This window comes from Sorex fumeus, unplaced genomic scaffold, assembly GCF_029834395.1.
Source record: "Sorex fumeus unplaced genomic scaffold, SorFum_2.1 ptg000047l, whole genome shotgun sequence".
Lineage (NCBI taxonomy): Eukaryota > Metazoa > Chordata > Mammalia > Eulipotyphla > Soricidae > Sorex > Sorex fumeus.
The window spans coordinates 18,864,303-18,883,677 of NW_026606104.1; the positions used below are offsets into that span (position 1 = coordinate 18,864,303).

At 37.5% G+C, this 19,375-nt stretch overlaps 1 protein-coding gene across 1 annotated transcript; it reads left to right on the plus strand.

Annotated features, from left to right (window-relative positions):
• Positions 1–8,045: 8,045 nt before the first annotated feature.
• On the plus strand, positions 8,046–17,448 carry LOC130031516 (small ubiquitin-related modifier 1-like). Its single transcript, XM_056122865.1, has 2 exons — positions 8,046–8,100; positions 16,382–17,448. Exons 1-2 carry the CDS (start codon positions 8,046–8,048, stop codon positions 16,867–16,869), a joined length of 543 nt encoding a protein of 180 aa, XP_055978840.1. The 3' UTR covers positions 16,870–17,448.
• The last annotated feature ends 1,927 nt before the right edge of the window (positions 17,449–19,375 follow it).

The window sequence follows — 19,375 nt, forward strand, 5'->3', positions numbered from 1 at the left end:
GAACCATTTTTTTGCAGGTAGCTATTCAGTTTTCCCAGCACCACGTGTTGAAGAGGCTTTCCTTGTTCCACTTCACAATTCTTGCCCCTTTGTCAAAGATTAAGTGGTCATATATTTGGGGGTCTGTGATAGAATATTCAGCTCTGTTCCATTGGTCTGCAGGTCTGTTTCTACCCCAGTACCATGCTGTCTTAATTACAACTTTTTTGTAGTACAGTTTGAAGTTGTGGTGGGTGATGCCACCCATCTGCTTTTTCCCATGGATTGTTTTAACTGTTCGTGGGGGTTTATTGTTCCAAATGAATTTCAGGAGTGTTTTGTCTATTTCTTTGAAAAATGTCATGGGTATCCTGATAAGGACCACATTGAATTTTATAGTGCTTTGGGCAGTATTACCATTTTGATAATGTTACTCCTCCCTATCCATGAGCAGGGGATGTGTCTCCATTTCCTAGTGTCCACTTTTATTTCTTGAAGTAGTGTTTTGTAGTTTTCCTTGTATAGTTCCTTCACCACTTTGGTTAAGCTGATTCAGAGGTACTTGATTTTCTGATGTACTATTGTGAATGGGATTATTTTTTTAATGTCTCTTTCTTCTCTTTCATTATTTGTATATAAGAAAGCCATGGACTTTTGGGTGTAGATTTTGTAGGCTGCCACTTTATTAAACCGACCTACTGTTTCTAGGAACTTTTCTGTAGAATCTTTAGGGTTTTCTAAGTATAGTATGCAAATAGTGATAGTTTGGCCTCTTACTTTCCTATCTGTATCCCCTTGATACAGATCCTCTTACTTTCAAATCTGTATCCCCTTGATACCTTTCTCTTGTCTAACTTCAATGACCAGGACTGCCAGTACTATATTGAATAGGAGTGGCGAGAATGGGCAAACTTCCAGTGCCCGATCTGAAAGGAAAGGTTTTTAGTTTTTCCAAACTGAGAATGATACTTGCTGTGGGCTTGTGGTAGATGGCTTTGACTATAATGCGGAAAGTTCCTTCAATACCTATTTTGCTGAGAGTTTTCATCATAAACAGGTGCTGGATCTTGTCAAATGTTTTCTCTGTGTCTAACAATATGAGCATATGGTTTTTACCTTTTTTTTGAGATGATGGATTATGTTGATCGATTTCCAAATGTTAAACCATCCTTGCATTCCTGATGATGAATTCTACTTGGTTATGGTGTATGACATTTTTGATGAGGCATTGGATTCTATTTTCTAATAGTTTGTTGAGGATCTTTGTGTCTGTGTTCATCAGAGATATCGGCCTGTGATTCTATTTCTTTGTGGTATCTCTGTTTGCATTTGGTATCAGGGTAATATTTAATTCATAGAAACTTTTTGGAAATGTTTTTGATATTTCTATTTCATGGAAAAGCTTAAAGAGGATCAGGAGTAAATCCTCTTTAAAGATTTGGAAGAATGCATTAGTGAATCCATCTGGGCCTGGACTTTTGTGCTTGGAGAGACTTTTTATTACTGTTTTAATTTCCTTAATGGTGATAGGTCTGTTCAACTATTCCAGGTCTTCTTGGTTCAGCCTTGGGAGTCTATAGGAATCTAGGAATTTATCCATTTCCTCGAGGTTTTCATGTTCCGTGGCATAAAGCTTCTCAAAGTACTCCCTGAGGATCCTTTGAATTTCTGGAGTTTCTGTTATAATAATCCCCTTTTCATTTCTGATTTGGTTAATTAGGGTTTTCTCTCTTCCTTTCTTTGTGAGTTTTACTAGAGGCTTATCGATCTTGTCTATTTTCTCAAAGAACCAGCTCTTGGTTTCATTGATCTTTTGGATTGATTTTTGGGTTTTCATCTCATTAATCTCTACTCAGAGTTTTATTTTTTCCTTCCTCCTTTTTGAATTGGGCTCCATTTGTTGGTCATTCTCCAAGCTCTTAAGCCGTGAGGTCAGGTTACTTATGTGGGCTTGCTCCTTCTTCCTGAGCAATGCTTGTAGAGCTATAAACTTTCCTCTTAACACAGCTTTAGCTGTGTCCCATAAGTTTTGGTAACTCGTGTCCTCATTTTTATTCGTTTCCAGAAATCTTTTGATTTCCTCTTTGATTTCATTTCTAAGCCACTTGTTGTCCAAAAGTGAACTGTTTCATTTCCAGGTGTTTGATTTAGTTTTCTGTTTGTGTGTGTGATTTACTTTTAATTTCAGTGCATTGTGGTCTGAGAAGATTGTTGATACAATTTCTATCTTCTTAATTTTTTGAAGGTATGTTTTGTGGCTCAGCATGTTGTCTATCTTGGAGAATGTTCCATACGCACTTGAGAAAAATGTTTGTTCATCTTTTTGAGGATGAAGTGTTCTATATATATACTAAGTCCCTTTCTTCCATTTTTCCCTCAGATGAAGTATATCCTTGCTAAGCTTGATTCTGGTTGATCTATCAAGAGGTGATAAAGCGGTGTTGAAGACTCCCATTAGTATTGTGTTGCTATCGATGTCTTTCTCCAAGTCTATGAGTAGTTGTTTTAAGTACTTTGTTGGTCCCTCATTAGGTGCATATACATTTAGTATTGTAATTTCTTCCTTTTGTACAGAACCCTTGACAAATAAGAAATGGCTTCACTGTCTCTTGTGACCTTCTTCAGTCTGAAATCAATGTGGTCTGATACTAGGACGGCTCCCCAAGCTTTTTATGGGAGCTGTTTGCCTCTAGGATTGTTTTACAGCCTTTGACTCTAAGCCTGTGTTTGCTTTGATTATTGAGATGAGTTTCTTGCAGGCAGGAGATGTTGGATTCAATTTTCTAATCCATCCTGCCACTCTGTGTCTTTTAATTGGTGCATTTAGTCCACTGACTTTTAGAGAGATTATTGTTATGGGGTTTTGTGCAATTTTTCTGTTGAAATTTGGTGTATTTGAGGGACTTGTCTTGTCTCAAAGTAGCCCATTTATTTGGTCTTGTAACCATGGTTTTGAGTATACGCAGTTACTGACCTGTTGTTTGTCTGTGAAACTGTGTGTTGTTCCTTCTGTTATGAATGAGAGTATCGCTGGGTATAGTATTTTTGGTATTTATTTCATTGAGTTTTTTCACTATATCCCACCACTTTTTTCGGGCCATTAAGGTTCCATCAGACAAATCAGCTGTGAATCTTAAGGATGTTCCTTTATAGGAAATTTCTTTCTTTGATCTTGCTGCTCTCAGAATTTTGTCTCTATCTAAGCTTTTGGTTATTTTAATCAGGATGTGTCTTGGGGTGTTTTCATTTGGATTTCTTCAAGATGGTACCCTTCAGGCTCCCTGAATGTGGTCACATGTTTTCTTCATCTCTGGAGACGTAGCAATGATGTCTTTGACAGTTTCTTCTTCATCAGGGTTTTCTTCCTGTCCCTCTGGGACTCCAATAATTCTTATGTTACCCCTATTGGCTTCATCATGATCTTCTCTTGCCATCTGTTCCTGAATTGTGAGTCTCTTTTCCATTTTCTGCTCTTTTCTGGAGAGTCTCTGGACTTCATCTTCGAGCTCAATGATTCTGTCCTCAGAAGCTGTTACTCTGCTGCTGAGGCCTTCCACTGAGTATTTCAATTCGCCTACTAGGTTTTTCAGGTCTAACATTTCCATTTGTAATTTAGTTTACATTTTCCTAATTTTTACCTTCAAATCCTCTTATCTTTTATTGGCATAGCTTTCCATTGTTTCTTTTAGTTCCCTAAGCATCCTCAGTAGCTGCCTTCTAAATTCCTTGTCAGAGAGGTTGTCTAGCACTTCATTACAGTTGGTGTCTTCTGGGCTAGCCTCTTCAATAAGTAAGCTTGGTGGGCTTCTTTGTTGCTTTACCATTGTGACCTATGTGGTTTAGACCTTCACACTCACTGTTACTATTCTGCTTGGGATGCAGAATGAATTGAGATGGGCTTAATGAATTATTGACAAATGTGTTTCTGGTGGTTAGGCTAACCTAGTGAAAGTTCCATCTAAGAGGGTAACTTATGGTTCCTATGGGATATGTAGGGGGAGAAAAACTCACGGCCACATTAGTGGCCACTGCACCAGGAAAGTGCCCTGCTGCCAGACGGGTACCTGGATGAATAAGAGAGGGTGCCTGGAACGGTTCAGCTTTGCTTTCATGTGGTGTGCCTCAATTTCCATTCCCCGCAGACCAAGGGTGAAACCCAGCTGTTCTCAGGGGATCTAGTTAGATGCACAGCTCCGCAAAGTGGCCCTGCCACCAGGCGCGTACCTTTATGAATGAGGAGAGTGTGCCTGGAATGGTTCAGCTTTGGTTTTGTGCAGTGTGCCTCAATTCCCGTCCCCTGCAAACCAAGGGTGAAAACCAGCCGTTCTCAGGGAATCTAGTTAGCCATGCAACCCCAGGAAAGGGCCCTGCCACAGGCGGGTACCTGGATGAATGAGCCTATTTTAAATGTTTTAAAAATAAAAATAGATCTATTCAGTACTCAATCACAACTATTATATATTGTTTAATTTGGTGAATTCTATCAGCATAAGAAACTTAAATGATGGTTAACAGAATTTTGATCACATTGCCACTGTTGTGGACATTGGTTTAATTTGTTTTGTCTAGTACAACAAAGTACTGGAAACTATTTGACTTACATAGACTCACAGTTATATAAGTTAGAAGTTCATAATCAAGGTGTTTGCAGTGTTGATTCTTTCTCATTTATGTAGGAAGCATTTAATTCACTCTCATAAACTCTAGATTTCTATTTTCTTGGTCACATGTGTTTTAATATATTTTTTTCTCATATATATGTAAACTATCTCAACATTTCCAAATTTTACATGGAAAACACCTATTCTGGATTATAGTGTATTCTAGTGACTTATTTTTACTTAATTAGCTCTGTAAAACTATCTATAATAAGATGAAAATTGAACTAGGACTTAGGATTTCAATACAATTCAACCTCAACACAAAATTTTCTTCATTTTTATTGGAAATATCATTCTAGACACTATTTTGATAAAGTCTCCATATCATAAAAAGTCATAAAGAGCTAGACATTTTTATGTTTGTTAAGTTATTTAGATTCAAAATTATAAGGTCTATCCAACTGACTTTTACTCTGGAAGAATAATGAAGAATAATTTCAAAGTTTTGTCAATATTGAGACTATTAACACAGTGTGTGGTCAAATATGCTTTTCATGTAATACAACCAACATAGTTAATATCTGTTGGAGCAGAGATTATATTTAGAGAAATACTTACAGGGAATTCATCCCAGATTTATACAAAGTTATAACTTTGAGATATGCTTATGTTCTAGAGTGTTGTCATTAAATGAAATCATCATAATCATCAAAACAAGAATATATCAAGTATTATTAGGCATGTGCTTATATTAATTTCCACTTCAGACAGCTTAAATACTACATAATCTGGAACAAGGCAAAAAGGCATTGCCTGAACTACCATAATTTATCTGAACTACCATAATTTTACCCTTTCCCTCTAATTTGAATAAAATCACTTAGCACAATAATGCTATAATTAGAACTCAATAAAAAGTAATAGTTCCTCCTCCTCTTCCTCTTATTCTTTAACTGCTCCTCATTTTCCTTTTTCCTTCTCCTCATTAACTTCTGCCTGTTCTCCTTTTTCTTCTTTTCCTCCTCCTCCTCCTTCTTTTCTGTCTTTGTCTTCATTTTCTTTGTTATTATTATCTTATAAAATTGAGAATTATCTATGACTTGAGTTTTCTGACTAATATAACTGAACTCTATGTCTGTTCTTTACACCATTCAGTATATATGCATTTTGCCATATTAAGCCTAGCAACCATATGTAAACACATATTAAAGAATTTTTACTTTGAATTGTCTTAATTTTTAATTCAAGTGGAAAATCTAGGAGTGAAACTTTCTCTTCTCTGTAAAATATGATGATCCATGGAAACAGACAGTGAGCCAAGGGAACACACTAAATGTAAATTTTGAGGAATTTAACACCTACGGAGTTACTGTGAAAGAATAGCAGAAAACGACAATGTAACCGATAATGCAAGGTCACATCCTGATTACTGTACTGGTAAATTTCAAAAGTGAAATTGATTCTAAAAATTAAAACACTCAATGATAATGAATTCTGAATAACATACTAATGTACGCATTGATCTTGATTTTGCTATTCCAGAGTAAATATTTTAGTTCTAACACATTCGGAACAACTGTCAGAGGTCCTCACTGGAAATTGTGTTAAAATTCATTTGCTATCTTAATATAGTTTTATAGGTTTTGTGTGTTAATAAGCTGTTAACCTGCAGGAGTAAGTACTAGAATTAGAATTGTCAAATGAAGTAAATTACAAATAGAATTGGTGATTATTTTTCCTTAGATGAAAATGTATTTTGGTATAAGGAATTTAGTTCAGTGGAAGAGTAGAGTTGTCACACAGATTAAGCCTTGGGTTAGATCCATAGGATATCATTTCCCCCGCAAAATGCGTGTCATTAAAAGTTATTTTTGTCCACTTGTGATTAGAAAATTAGGTTTCACGATCAAATGGGCTTTAGTACACTCATTGATTGTTCTTTTTTTCTAATAAAGTTCATGAAACTTGCACATGGTTACCCCTACACATTTTCAAAGAATTAGGTTGATAACAATAATAATTACAATTTTATTTCCGGTATCAGCACTTCATATTTCTTAACCCTTTAGTATTCTGAGATAATCAAGACCAATAATCTCTTAATCATCATCATGTCCAAGAAATTTATATTCTTATCATAAAAATACAGCTAATGGTGAACACATATAAAACTTGAAACCATTACAGAGCAATACAATTTCCCATGCATGTGGCCAAATACACCATCATAAAACGCCTTTGCTTTGAGCAAATTAAAAATTGTACATATGCAATGTGTAGCTCTGGAACATGAATGTCTTTACCAAGGTAAGTCTAATACACTGAAGGCATAATTTGAAATGGCCTGTAGATCAGAACAAGATGTAGGACAGAGGAAAGCCATATAACTCAGTTTCTAATGTACATGTAATTACTTAAAAAAAAGTAACACTCAAGTTTTACATGACTGCTACAAAATATTGCTATAAAAAGTGAAACAGTGATAGAAAAATAAAAAAGAAGAAAGAAAACATTCTAAAGCAACTGAGCATACTTAACAGAGAGGAATATCAATTTATTTCCCTGTGGAGAAAGTGTATGGTTTAACATATGAGGAGAATCTTTCACTTGGTGTATGTTACCCATCATAGCAGCACCAGCAGGAGCAGCTACAGAAAACGGTCCATTAGTTTTTCCATAATAAACTCTTTTTTCAGTGCACTCTTGGGATTCCTTGACATTACTTCAGTGTAGCTATTGGTGGATGTCTTCAATAATTGGAACTCCCACATTCTGAAATTAACATTTTACATGTCACTCCAGCATATGTTAAATATTATGAATTTTTATTTTAAGGGGAGCCTCTCGACGTGTGATTGTAAAATACAAAGTTATAAATGCAAAATGCACTATATTTTTGCAGTCTAGATTTCCATTTATTTCTCAAATTAGCATGTCAGGACACTTATTCACTATAACTTTATCATGTTCAAGGAAGGGCTAATGAATGAGAGCTAACAGCTCCCAGTTGGAGTCTCCAATGTGTCTAAGTTATACCTGAGGCAATAGCTTCCACACAAGGGAATTCTCTGAAAATATGTGCTTTAAAATGTACAAGCACAAATTAGAATCGGATGGAAGTCTTCATTGAGATAATAAAAAAAAATTCATTACCTAATTGTGCCAAATTCCAGGAAAAAGGCACAATATTTTATGCTAAAATAAAATCACAATTAAATATAGAAACGGGACATTCAAGCAACATAGTGAGAGATGTTCAATCAGAAAAAAATGCAACTATTCAAAGAAAACATAGAAGAAATGTGATTTGTTTGTGCACAAATACACTGCTCCTTAGAATATTAAATTTTATCTGATTTTTATGCTCTCACTGTATGTTAGTAATAAGATAAAAATTTTAAGCAGCTAAGATAAACTCATTCAAGGACCTACAGTTTCTTTTAAGTACATCCTGGAATTTCAAATATGATATTTCAGAAAGATGCCTCCAAAAACCGAATCACGCTGAGTCTCATCCAGGGTACCCTGAAGCAGGACCAGTGAGACCACCCACACAGAGTCCCAGCAGCTGAAAATCTCCAGAACCAAATTGCCACCATGCCACAGCCCAGACTCCACAGACTCAGATGAGCCTTATCCAGGAATGAATCTGTTGAAAAACTCAGATATGCAGGTTTTGTGACTGAAATCTCTAGACTCTCACAGAGTCAGGGATGAGCAATCGTCCCCTGTCCTCTGTCTTTCCAGAAGCCTGGAAGTCAAGTCCATGAACTGCCTCTGGCTCCATATAGGCTCACTAACTAGCCATGATTCAGAGACTCACAAATAAATATTGGGAGAGATCAACAAGCTGCAGAGATGTCTCTGGACTCCAAGGTCACCATCCAGTTAAAAATTTAACTCCATCTTAACTCCACTATCACCTTACTTAAATTTTTAGAATTCTTGGAGCACATTTCCACAGCATACCCTACACCACTGATGTACCAGGTGTAGCACACCACATTGGATGGGATGCAAAGTAGAAGGTAATCAATCTCAATTAAAGAAATATTAGCACTCAACCCTCTACCTGTAACAACATGTTGGTAATCTCTTATACAAGAGCTTAATGGCTTCAGGGTATTACAACAATTTTCACACACTTTATTCTAAGGAAAATTTTTTGATCATTGTTAGTGAATTATTAATAGCAATCAAAACAAAATAAGTTATTTAGTGACTGCTTCTAGGGCAGGCTTAGGTGGTGGTGGGGAAAATTTGAAATAATGGTGGTGGGAAGGTGTAATGGTGGTGGTATTGGTGTTGAATATTGAATGTAATAAATGATTGTGACCAACTTTATAAAATAAAGTAAAATTTAAAAAACAATACAGAATGAAAAATAAAACATCCAAAAAACAAATATGACATTTTGTTAGCTGCCACAAGCATGCAGCTATGAAAGATGGCGGCCGCATGGGAGCCTGGTGGAGAGCAGGTCTGAGCCGGGGGTGGGGGCACGATGGATGCCTCATGGGACGGGGAGGCGCTCTGACCCGTCCTTCACACCCGACCGAGGTCACCAGTTGCCCCCCATGAGTGGCTCTCCGGCACAGCCACGGCCCCAGAAGCACAAGGACTTAATACAGAAATCCAGCAGCTTGGAGCAGAAAAGCGAATGGACTATGCATTAATCCGCGCCATCTTGCCTGCCCGAAGGGGAAAGGGTGTTTCTCCCTTCCTCCTTCTCCTCTCTGGAAAGAAAGATGGCGGCCGCATGGGAGCCTGGTGGAGAGCAGGTCTGAGCCGGGGGTGGGGGCGCAATGGATACCTCATGGGACGGGGGGTGCTCTGGCCCGTCCTTCACACCCAACCGAGGTCACCAGTTGCCCCCCACGAGCGGCTCTCTGGCATGGCCACGGCCCCAGAAGCACAGAGACCAATCTCTTAATTATCTGACTCTCAGTAGAAATACTTGCAGGGTTAATAAATAAAATAGCAGAAATCCAAAACCACGCGGCCGCAATCGCAGCCGCACGACATCATTTAATTCTTGAACCCAGCTGTAGAAAGCATATTATTTCACAATGCTTTTTCAGCATGGCTGAGTTGGGGGGGGGGGGTAAAGTCTAAATAATAATGGTGCAACTTTTATCTTAACAATGAAGCTAGTCAAAGTAGACAGAGAGTTAACTAGAATTCATCTACCCCACAGACATTGGGGGGTTTGGGGGATGGGGGTCTATTGGGGTTCTTTGTTGTGAAAAATAAGTATTGGTAAAGGGAATTGTGATTGATATTTGCATGACTGAGACCTAAACTTGAAAGCTTTGTAATTTTTCCCACAGCAATTCAATACATAAATAGATAAATAAATTTATAAAAAAAAAAAAAGAAAGATGCATGGAAGCACCCATTCCTAATTCAAAATACTACCATACTATTTACGGTAGTATTTTGTACAAAATACTATGAGACTATTATTTTTATCCATTTAATGTAAAATAAAAGTATTCAGATCAAAAATATCCAGCAACCAACGAGAAATAAAAGTGGCCAAACCTCATATAGGTTGCTTGAGAGAGATGTGAAGATTTCAAGCTGGATGAGTTCCTAAAGTAGGTTCCAATGAGGAGGGCTACCCCTTCTTTTTCTACCTTTATAACCTCAAATTGAGCATGCATACATTTTAATCTTGTTGGTAGCTCCAGGACATGCAGTACGTTAAAATAGAGACAGGCATGCTATTTAAGATGGCTGCTACTTGGCCCTTCCTTTATCAAATCTGGCCCTGTGGCATTCCATTCATCCTTACTCACAGGGCAAAAAAGTTTTCTTTTCCTTATTTTTTTCTGCCTAAGTTCCATATCTGAATTAATTTCTACTGAAAACAAAAAAACCTAATTTACACATTATTAGTCTCTTTCTCCAGGAGCATAATAAAGTGGAGAGTAGCCCAAGAAATGACAACTATTTTTTTTCTATTAACTATCACCTCCAATTGGGTTATTTAATTACAGAATAATAATTAGAGAACAGAATTTAGAAAAAAATCTAATTGACAAGCTAAGAGAAAATGCAACATAAATTAAATAAAAATTAAATAAAAAGTTAAATAAAATTATAAAAAATATTAAAAATTATATTAGGTATATGGAATTAAATACAATATCACATTTTGACATGGCTATTGAAGAGATTCAAGTAGAAGTCATGGAGAATCTTCTCCATTGCCCTTCTGGAAGATGTGATAGATCCATCAGGACATCAGAGGGTAGTCATCATGGTCTTGCAGTTGACAAAGGACAGGCAGGCATTGCGAATACTTTTCCCAGCTTCTGCTGCTTCAGCCAGCTCTGCTGCTCTTCTCTCTTTGAGGTGTTCCTTTATCGCTGTGAGCTCGGACGTTAGCTTGTGGTTGCCTAAGGCTTGTGCCAATCCACGTTGGCGAATGAGCTTGAGAGTTTCTGAAAACAAGCATCTTTTTGTGGCTTTCTATCTCTTGGTCGCACAATCATAAAGATGTTGAACCAGTAGCTTGTATTCCTCATTGATGTCGTCAATGACGGCATCTTCCCATGTTGCCGAAATAGTGCCAAAGAGCTCCCAGTTTGTGGTCACTCTGGGAGTTCTCTTAAACTTTGCAGCCTTTTCTCCCTGCTCGATGAAGTAGAGTTTTGCATAAAGGAGGCGGTGGTCTGATCCTGTTCGAAATTTTGGGATAACAGCGACACCAGTCAGACAAAACCGTCAATTGAATATAATATGGTCAATTTCATTGTGGAACTTTCCACTGGGAGACTTCCATGTCCAACTGTTAGATTTGGCCTTCTGAAACTGTGAGTTACCATGGATGGTCATGGTCGACATGATAAACTCAGATAGTCTATCACCCTGTTTGTTCCATTCTAGGCCATGGATCCCTATATGGAGTTTTTTTTGGCGATCTTCTCGGTTCTATCTTGGCAGTAAAATCACCAATAATGATCCTGTAGAAGATGTGGTCTTCTTTATAGAACTTCTCCAGCTCCTTGTAGAATTTCTGAACTTCTTCTTCATCATAGTCAGATGTTGTGTGTAGACGATGAAGAAAGAAACTGCCAGCAATGAGCCACATCTATTCAAGCATAAGCTTCCGATTCAGGATGTTATGTATTTGAATGAATCAATGCTCATGGCCAAGTTTGTGTTGACGAGGACATCAACACCACCAATGCCTCTTTTGTCACATGTTTCGAGGAACAGTTCTTCTCCAGTGTTAAAAGTGGTGTGACGTGCCTGATGCCTTCTCGTCTCGGTCAGACCAATGATGTCCACATACCAAATTCCCTAGGATGGATATGTCATTCCCAATGTTCTCCCTTCCAAAATCCGACATGCATTTCATTGGTAAAGAAGCGAAAAGCACCCTGCCCATAAAGGTCAGACCAGAACATCTGAAGAATCTGGCTTCAATACTCTTCAATACACTTGTTTGGCCTTTCACATGCTACCTGTCTGAATGCAAGCTTCTGTCCCAATAGAAAACAATCAGGCGCTTTCTACTATAGAAGAAAGGAGACATCCACACCATTGGCAACTATCGCCCAATCTGCCTGTTGTCCATCATCTACAAGCTGGTTCACTCGAGTCATCCTGAATACGATTGGCAGAACACTAGATGAAGGACAACCATGCAAGCTAGTCAGGATCTGAAAAGGATTCAGCACGAGTGACCATATCCACAGGTGACCAAGCTCATTGAGGTTTCTTGGGGGTTCAAAATGCCTCTTTGTCTAACGTTCATTGACTTAAAGAGGCCTTTGATTCTGTTGAGACTGAAGTGGTCATTGAAGCCCTAGCCAAACAGGGCATTCAAATTCAATACATCAGTATCCTCCATGAGCTGTATTATGGATTCACTACCAGAATCTCACCATTCTACAAGGAAGCCATCATTGACGTCAAGAGAGGGGTTTGGCAGGGTGATTCCATTTCACCATTTCACCGAAACTCTTCAGTGCCACCCTTGAGAACATCATGCAACTACTGGAATGAGAAGGAATGGGAGTGAAGATAGATGTTTGGCAACTACACCACCTCTGCTTTGCTGATGACATCCTTCTAATAACACCAAACATTAGCCAAGCAGCACAAATGGTGGCTGACTTTGACTGTGAGTGTGAAAAGATTGAACTGCAGCTGAATCTCACAAAGACAATGTTTTTGAAAAATGGACTCATTCCTGACTTTCCATTTGCTCTCATGGAATGAACATCTCTGAATGCAGCAGTTATGTGTACCTAGGTCAAGAATTCAACATGATGAACAACATGGAACTTGAGCTATGCAGGAGGAGAGAGCAGTGTGGGACGCCTTCAGGAGTGCCGAGAAATAGTTAAGAGGACAAACAACATCCAGCTCAGGGAACATCTCTTTGACTCCACCGTTCTTCCTACACTAACATATGCCTTAGAGACCTGAGCCCTACAAAAACAGGATGAGAATGCTGTTCAACCCAAAGAGGAATCCAAAGAGCTATGCTTGGAGTATCACGCTTCACTTAAGTGAGAGAAGGAATACAGAGTTCCAACCTCCATCAATGATGATTGAGAATCAGGGATGCTGTCTCATTTGCCAAGGAATCAAAAATTAGATGGGCTGGACATGTAATGCCCATCTAATTTTTTTGCACATCTATTTGAAGATGACCACTGGACTAGAGCTTTTACCGACTGAATTCCATGGGACATCAAAAGAATGCATAGCTTCCCACCTACAAGATGGTCAGACTTCTTATTCAAGACCCTGAATAAACAGTTTGAGGCTCTTTGTGCTCCTGTAGAGAGCAGACACCATTGGGCTACACTAGCACGTGATAGGGACAAATGGGGACATTACCGGAGCCCGCTCCAGCAAATCAATGAGTAACAGGATGTCAACTTATCAAGTGATCAATGTCACCTTTAAAAAAATGATAATCCACTGGGGTGATATGGTGTGGTATCATTTTATTTTACCCGTAAAATATAAACATTTATTCTTCTATAAACCAACATTATCAAAATATTATAAATATACCTTATACCTTAATAATACTTACCTACAGAATAGATATAATTTCTTCAGAAAAAGGAAAGAAACAATCAGGAAAAATAATTCAACTTAAACAACATAATTTGACATATTTACTGAATACTTATGTGCCAGACATAATACTTCACGGTGTAGCATAAATCATGTCAATAATCCTGTTTTTAGAGGGGTACTAATTTTAGTGGAGAAGCAAATATTAATTTAAAAATTGTGTTAATTAACTATATCAAGTATTTTAAGCATGAATATGTTCTACAAGAATTATGACAAGGATTCTGACATAGCCAAAAAGGTTAAAAAGCTTTTTCTGTATTAATTGGTGCTTGAACTGAAATAGGAATAAATATAGAAATTAGCTAGGCTAAAAAAATCATAGAATATGGAAGTAATGTCTGAAAAGCTAGGGGAAGAGAATTGTGAGATATGATATATGAACCAGAAACCTCATTAGCACAAGTAGAATTTAGATATTGCATTAATATCTACCATATTTCTCCATATCAATAACCTTCTCCCATTATCTTTCTTCTATGACTCCTAGCTTATTTTGAGGCATGCTTTGGAAACTGGACAAGAATCCAAGTAGAAACTTGAAAAAGCCCTTGCAAGTTACACTGTCCTTTATTGTTACAATGAGAACTTGCTCGGAATAAATAGCCTTTTGACTAAGGGAATAATCTGTAGAGCTGAGCTGATAAGTTGTCTCCATTGAGATCTTGCAGAACACTACCTGATTATCAGCCAGATATCTGACATAGACCCAACAAGTTCAGCGAAGCAGTATAGCTGAGTCATAACACATGAATAAATCCCTTTAAGTACCACTTGTACAGTCACCAGACCACTTCTATTAAGCCTAACAATACCAAGAAATCAATTCACATATTGGTAAGTTAAATATTTAATGTCTTGAATTACCATATTTTTCTGATAAATTAGAAATTCTGAAATCAGTTTAGAAATTCAGATAACTTAGAAACTTGGCACTATATTATATATATGTTATACATTACTGATACAGTGGTAAGTGGTGACTAAATAATGGATATAGAGTGATATATTGTGTTCAATACCCAGTACCTAGGTCAAGAACTCAACGTGAGGAATGACTTGGCGCCAGAGCTGCATAGGAGGAAGAGAGCAGCGTGGAACACCTTCAAGGGCATCAAAGAAGTGGTTAAGAGTACGAAGCACCTCCAACTCTGGCACATCTTTTCGACTCCACCATTCTTCCTGAACTAGCATATGCCTCAGAGACCTGGGCCATAAGAAAACAGGAAGAGAACGCAATTCAGGTATCCCAAAAAGAAATCAAATGAGTTATGCTTGGAATATCACATTTCACTCAAATGAGAGAAGGAATCTGGAGTTCTCATCTCGTTCGATGATTGAGAATCAGGGAAGCTGTCGTGTTTGCCAAGGCCTTGAAAATCAGATGGGCTGGACACGTAATGCAATTTAGAGATGACCACTGGACCAGAGCTGTTACCGACTGGATTCCTCGGAACATCCAAAGGATGCGTGGCTGCCCACCTGCAAGATGTCAGACTTCTTTGTCCAAACCCTGAACAAACGGTTTGAGGCTGTTAGTGTTCCTGGAGTGAGCAGATGCCATTGGGCTACAGTAGCACTCAACAGGGACAAATAGAAACGTTATTGGTTCCCACTTGAGCAATTTGAAAATTAACGGGATGACAATTGACAAGTGATTGTATTCAAAAGAATAAAATAATTTTGAGTTTTATAATAAGAGATGATGACAGCAGATTTCACTAAAGGATAATGATAGGAACAATAAAAAAAATCCAAGACAACTGTACTTAATTTGCTAGAAAACAGCAAACTGCCTAAAGTATTAAAGCAGATAAATAGCACAAGGCTATGTTTATTTGGAAAAGAAAAGGTTAATTAGCCATATTGTCATAAGTGAATTACAGTAGAAGACATTAGAGACACAGAAAATAAAAATTAAAACTATTGAAAGGGAAAAAAATGTATGAGGATTATCTCTCTTTTTTTCTCTCCCCCTTCTATGTGAAGATAAGCATTCTTTTATAATTACTTTCTTATTTTTATGAAAGTTATAAATAATTTTATACAATGTTGTGACCATAAAATTGATATAATACTCTGCAAATGTATTAGTGTAATGATTATAATAAGTTAAATATATTTTGTGATCAATTTTAGGAAAATAAATATTCCTAAATATACATACTAGACTTTATAAAGAAAGAAACTATTTTAATTTTTGCAACATAAAAACAGAAATAATGATGTCCTTGTGAATTATCATTATAATGAATAACAGGTCTCAATATGTGTTACTGAGTTGTGGACTGCTACCAAAAAATATAGATATGTTGAAGCAACATAACAATATTATGACATAAGAATAACTATATATTTGGTCTTTCTAATTTGATTTTGGCTCATACTTTCCAAAATTTTTGAAAAAAGTATATCAATTGACAAATTTTGAAAAGAATGTAAAATTTGGGGGGAGGCGGGGAATTGCTATTTGTCAGTATAACAATTACATGATTAGAACGTCAAACTTTTTTTGAGGGGGTTCGGATTTTATTTATTTATTTATTTTAAGATTTTGTTATTGAATCACTTGAACCCTTACAAAGCTGTTCATGATTAAGTTTCAGTCAGTCATGCAGTGTACCAACATCAATCCCTCCACCAAGGCAATGGCTAAACTTTACAGGAAAACTCATTCAACCACACAAAAAAAGATTGGAGAGAAGAGAGCCGCGGTGTTGTGCTGTGTGGGGAAGGGAGACCGGTTTGTAAACCCCGGAGGGACGTCCTGTCTACTGAGGCCGCTGCTGTGCGGAGATCCCGGGGGCAAGTCATTGTCACCGTGTTGGTTCAGGAGGCAAAACCTTCAACTGAGGACTTGGGGGATAAGAAGGAAGGAGAACACATAAAGCTGGAAGTTACTGGACAGGACAGCAGTGAGATTCACTTTAAAGTGAAAATGAACACACATCTCAAGAAACTCAAAGAATCTAACTGTCATAGACAGGGAGTTCCACTGAATTCGCTCAGGTTTCTCTTTGAAGGTCAGAGAATTGCTGATAATCACACTCCAAAAGAACAGGGAATGGAAGAAGAAGATGTGATTGTAGTTTATCAGGAACAAACAGGGGGTCATTCAAGGGTTGAGATATTCTTTTTACTTTTTTCTTTTCCCTCAATCCTTTTTTATTTTAAAAAATAGTTCTTTTGTAATGTGGTGTTCAAAAAAGAATTGAGAACAGGTACCCAGTCTCTTTAAAACATCTGGCAATTTGAATTCTTGTGCCCATTATTCATTATCATTTGTTTTCATTGTGCTGATTTTTGATGATCAAACTTCAGTCTCTTCATATTGTCCTCTCCTAGAAAATGTCTTGTGTGCACAGAAAGGCCACCTTTTGCAGGGACTGTGCATTTTCAGGCTTGTGATAATAAGATCAACCAATGCAAGTGTCCATGATGACTTTCCAATTGGCCCTGAAGTTCTAGCATGTGAATGCTTCACTTTTGGACTATGCCTTTCAGTGGGAGATGGAAGTTTTTCAGAACTGAACGATAGAAAATGACCTTTCCTAAACTTGAAGTTACATTTAAAATCTGAGGGTATGGACCAAAAGAAGAGAAATATCAGATTGGAAATGATATGACAGCTATTATGAGAGTAATGACTAACTCCAAATCTGGCTTCACTAAAGAGAAAGCATTTTAAGATTAAGGAGAAATCTTGTCAGAAGATCCCAGAAAAGTTCTTTTATTAGCAGTTAAAGTTATTCCTGCAGAAGTGTATACAACAGAACACTACTCTTTTTTTTATTTTGTTTGTATTTTGGCCTGGGATATGGATTTTAAATGGACATTGTCTGTACCAGCTTCATTAAAGAAACAAAATATTTGTAAAAAAAAATGGAGAGACGAAAACAGAAATTTTCTCAAAGAATAGATTCAAGTGGTCAAAAGGCACATGGTAAAATGCTCTACATCACTAATCATCAGGGAGGTGCAAATCAAAATAACAATGAGATATCTCACACTATAGAGACTGGCACACATGCAAAAGAACAAGAGCAAACAGTGCTGGGGAAAATATGGGGTGAAAGGGATTTTCCTTCATTGTTGGTAGGAATGCTGATTGGTCCAGCCTTTTTTGGAGAACAATATAAACATTCCTCAAAAAACTAGAAATCGATTCCCATTTGACCCAGCAACACCGCTTCTGGAAATATACCCTGTGGTTCAAAACCTCACAGTAGAAACACCATCTGTATTCCTATGTTCATTTGCATCACTATTCACAATAGCCAGAATCTGGAAACAACCTGAGTGTCTGAAAATAGATGAATGAATAAAAAAACTATGGCACATATACAAAAATGGAATACTATGCAGCTGTTAAGAAAAATAAAATCATGAAATTTACCTTGAAATGGATGGACTTGAAAAACATCATGCTGAGTGAAATGAATCAGAGAGTGACAGAGACAGAATGACTGCATTCATTTGTGGTACATAAAAATATACATAGTAGAAGACATATAGAATCCATGGACTGGGAAAACAGAATAGGAGGACTGACAAATGATTGGAATCAATCACAGCTATGTGTGTGTGTGGGGGGGGGAGCAGAGGATAGGTAAGATAGAGAAGGGACCAGGATGACAATAATAGCTAGAAATTATCACACAGGACAATAATCCAGTGTAAAAAGCAGGCAATGTGATAATACCTGATAACCTTTCAGTGTCTGTATTGCAAACCACAATTCCCAAAAGGGGAAGGGAGAGAGAGAGGGAGAGAGACATAGAGACAGAGAGAGAGACAGAGAGAGACAGACAAATATGGAAAGGCAGAGAGAGAGGGAGAGAGAGGGAGAGATACAGAGAGACAGAGAGAGACAGAGACAAAGATGGAGAGACAGAGAGAGAGGGAGAGAGAGAAGGAGAGAGTAAGAGAGGGGAACTGGGAGAGAGAAAGAGAGAGAGAGAGAGAGAGAGAGAGAGAGAGAGAGAGAAGAAAAGTACCTGATATAGAGGCAGGCTGGGGAGGACGGTTATGGGAGGGAAACTGGGGACACTGGTGTTGGTACTGAAGATAGTTTTTATTGAATGAAATTTATTTAGAAAGATATGACATGTATAAAAGAGGAAGTATGTGTTCAAGAGGCAGCACAGGTTATCCCAATTGGAAAAAGCAAGAAAACATACATAGAGACGAGCAAGTGAGATACAAGTTCAAGGGAGAGCATGGAATTGAAGAGCAAGTCTCTTTACAACATATTTAATGAAAACCTTTCACAATGATAACATTCTAAGGCCCATTTCCTGAATAAGTTCTGTCTCTTAGAAAGATGATCTTTCTGAATGTAACTACTTGAATTAAAGACCATTTTGATAATCCAATAGCAATTAGACGCTGACTTGAAAGTGGTACAGCATTTCTAGTACCCTTTCCTATGTATGGTCTTGTGCATAAAATATTAGGGCGAAGTTATGGGCAGTTTTGAAGACATGGAGTTTGGTAATATCCACTATCCCATTTTCAGTAAGAATCTTTCTAAAGATTAAGAATTACAGGGGCCAGGGAAATAGTGCAAGGATTAAGGCACATGATTTATATGAAGCTGGGTACTGTTTAATCCTCAGCAACACATGGTTCCCACAAAGTATCAACAGATAGAGCACTGGAGGTCTCTGAGCAACACTAGGTGTGAC

Excerpts from the sequence above, each read along its gene's own strand:
- LOC130031516 (XM_056122865.1), top strand. The coding sequence starts at position 8,046 with ATGATATTTCAGAAAGATGCCTCCAAAAACCGAATCACGCTGAGTCTC. Across the intron at positions 8,101-16,381 it reads CACGCTGAGTCTCATCCAGG|ATTGGAGAGAAGAGAGCCGC; the intron begins GTACCCTGAAGC and ends ACACAAAAAAAG.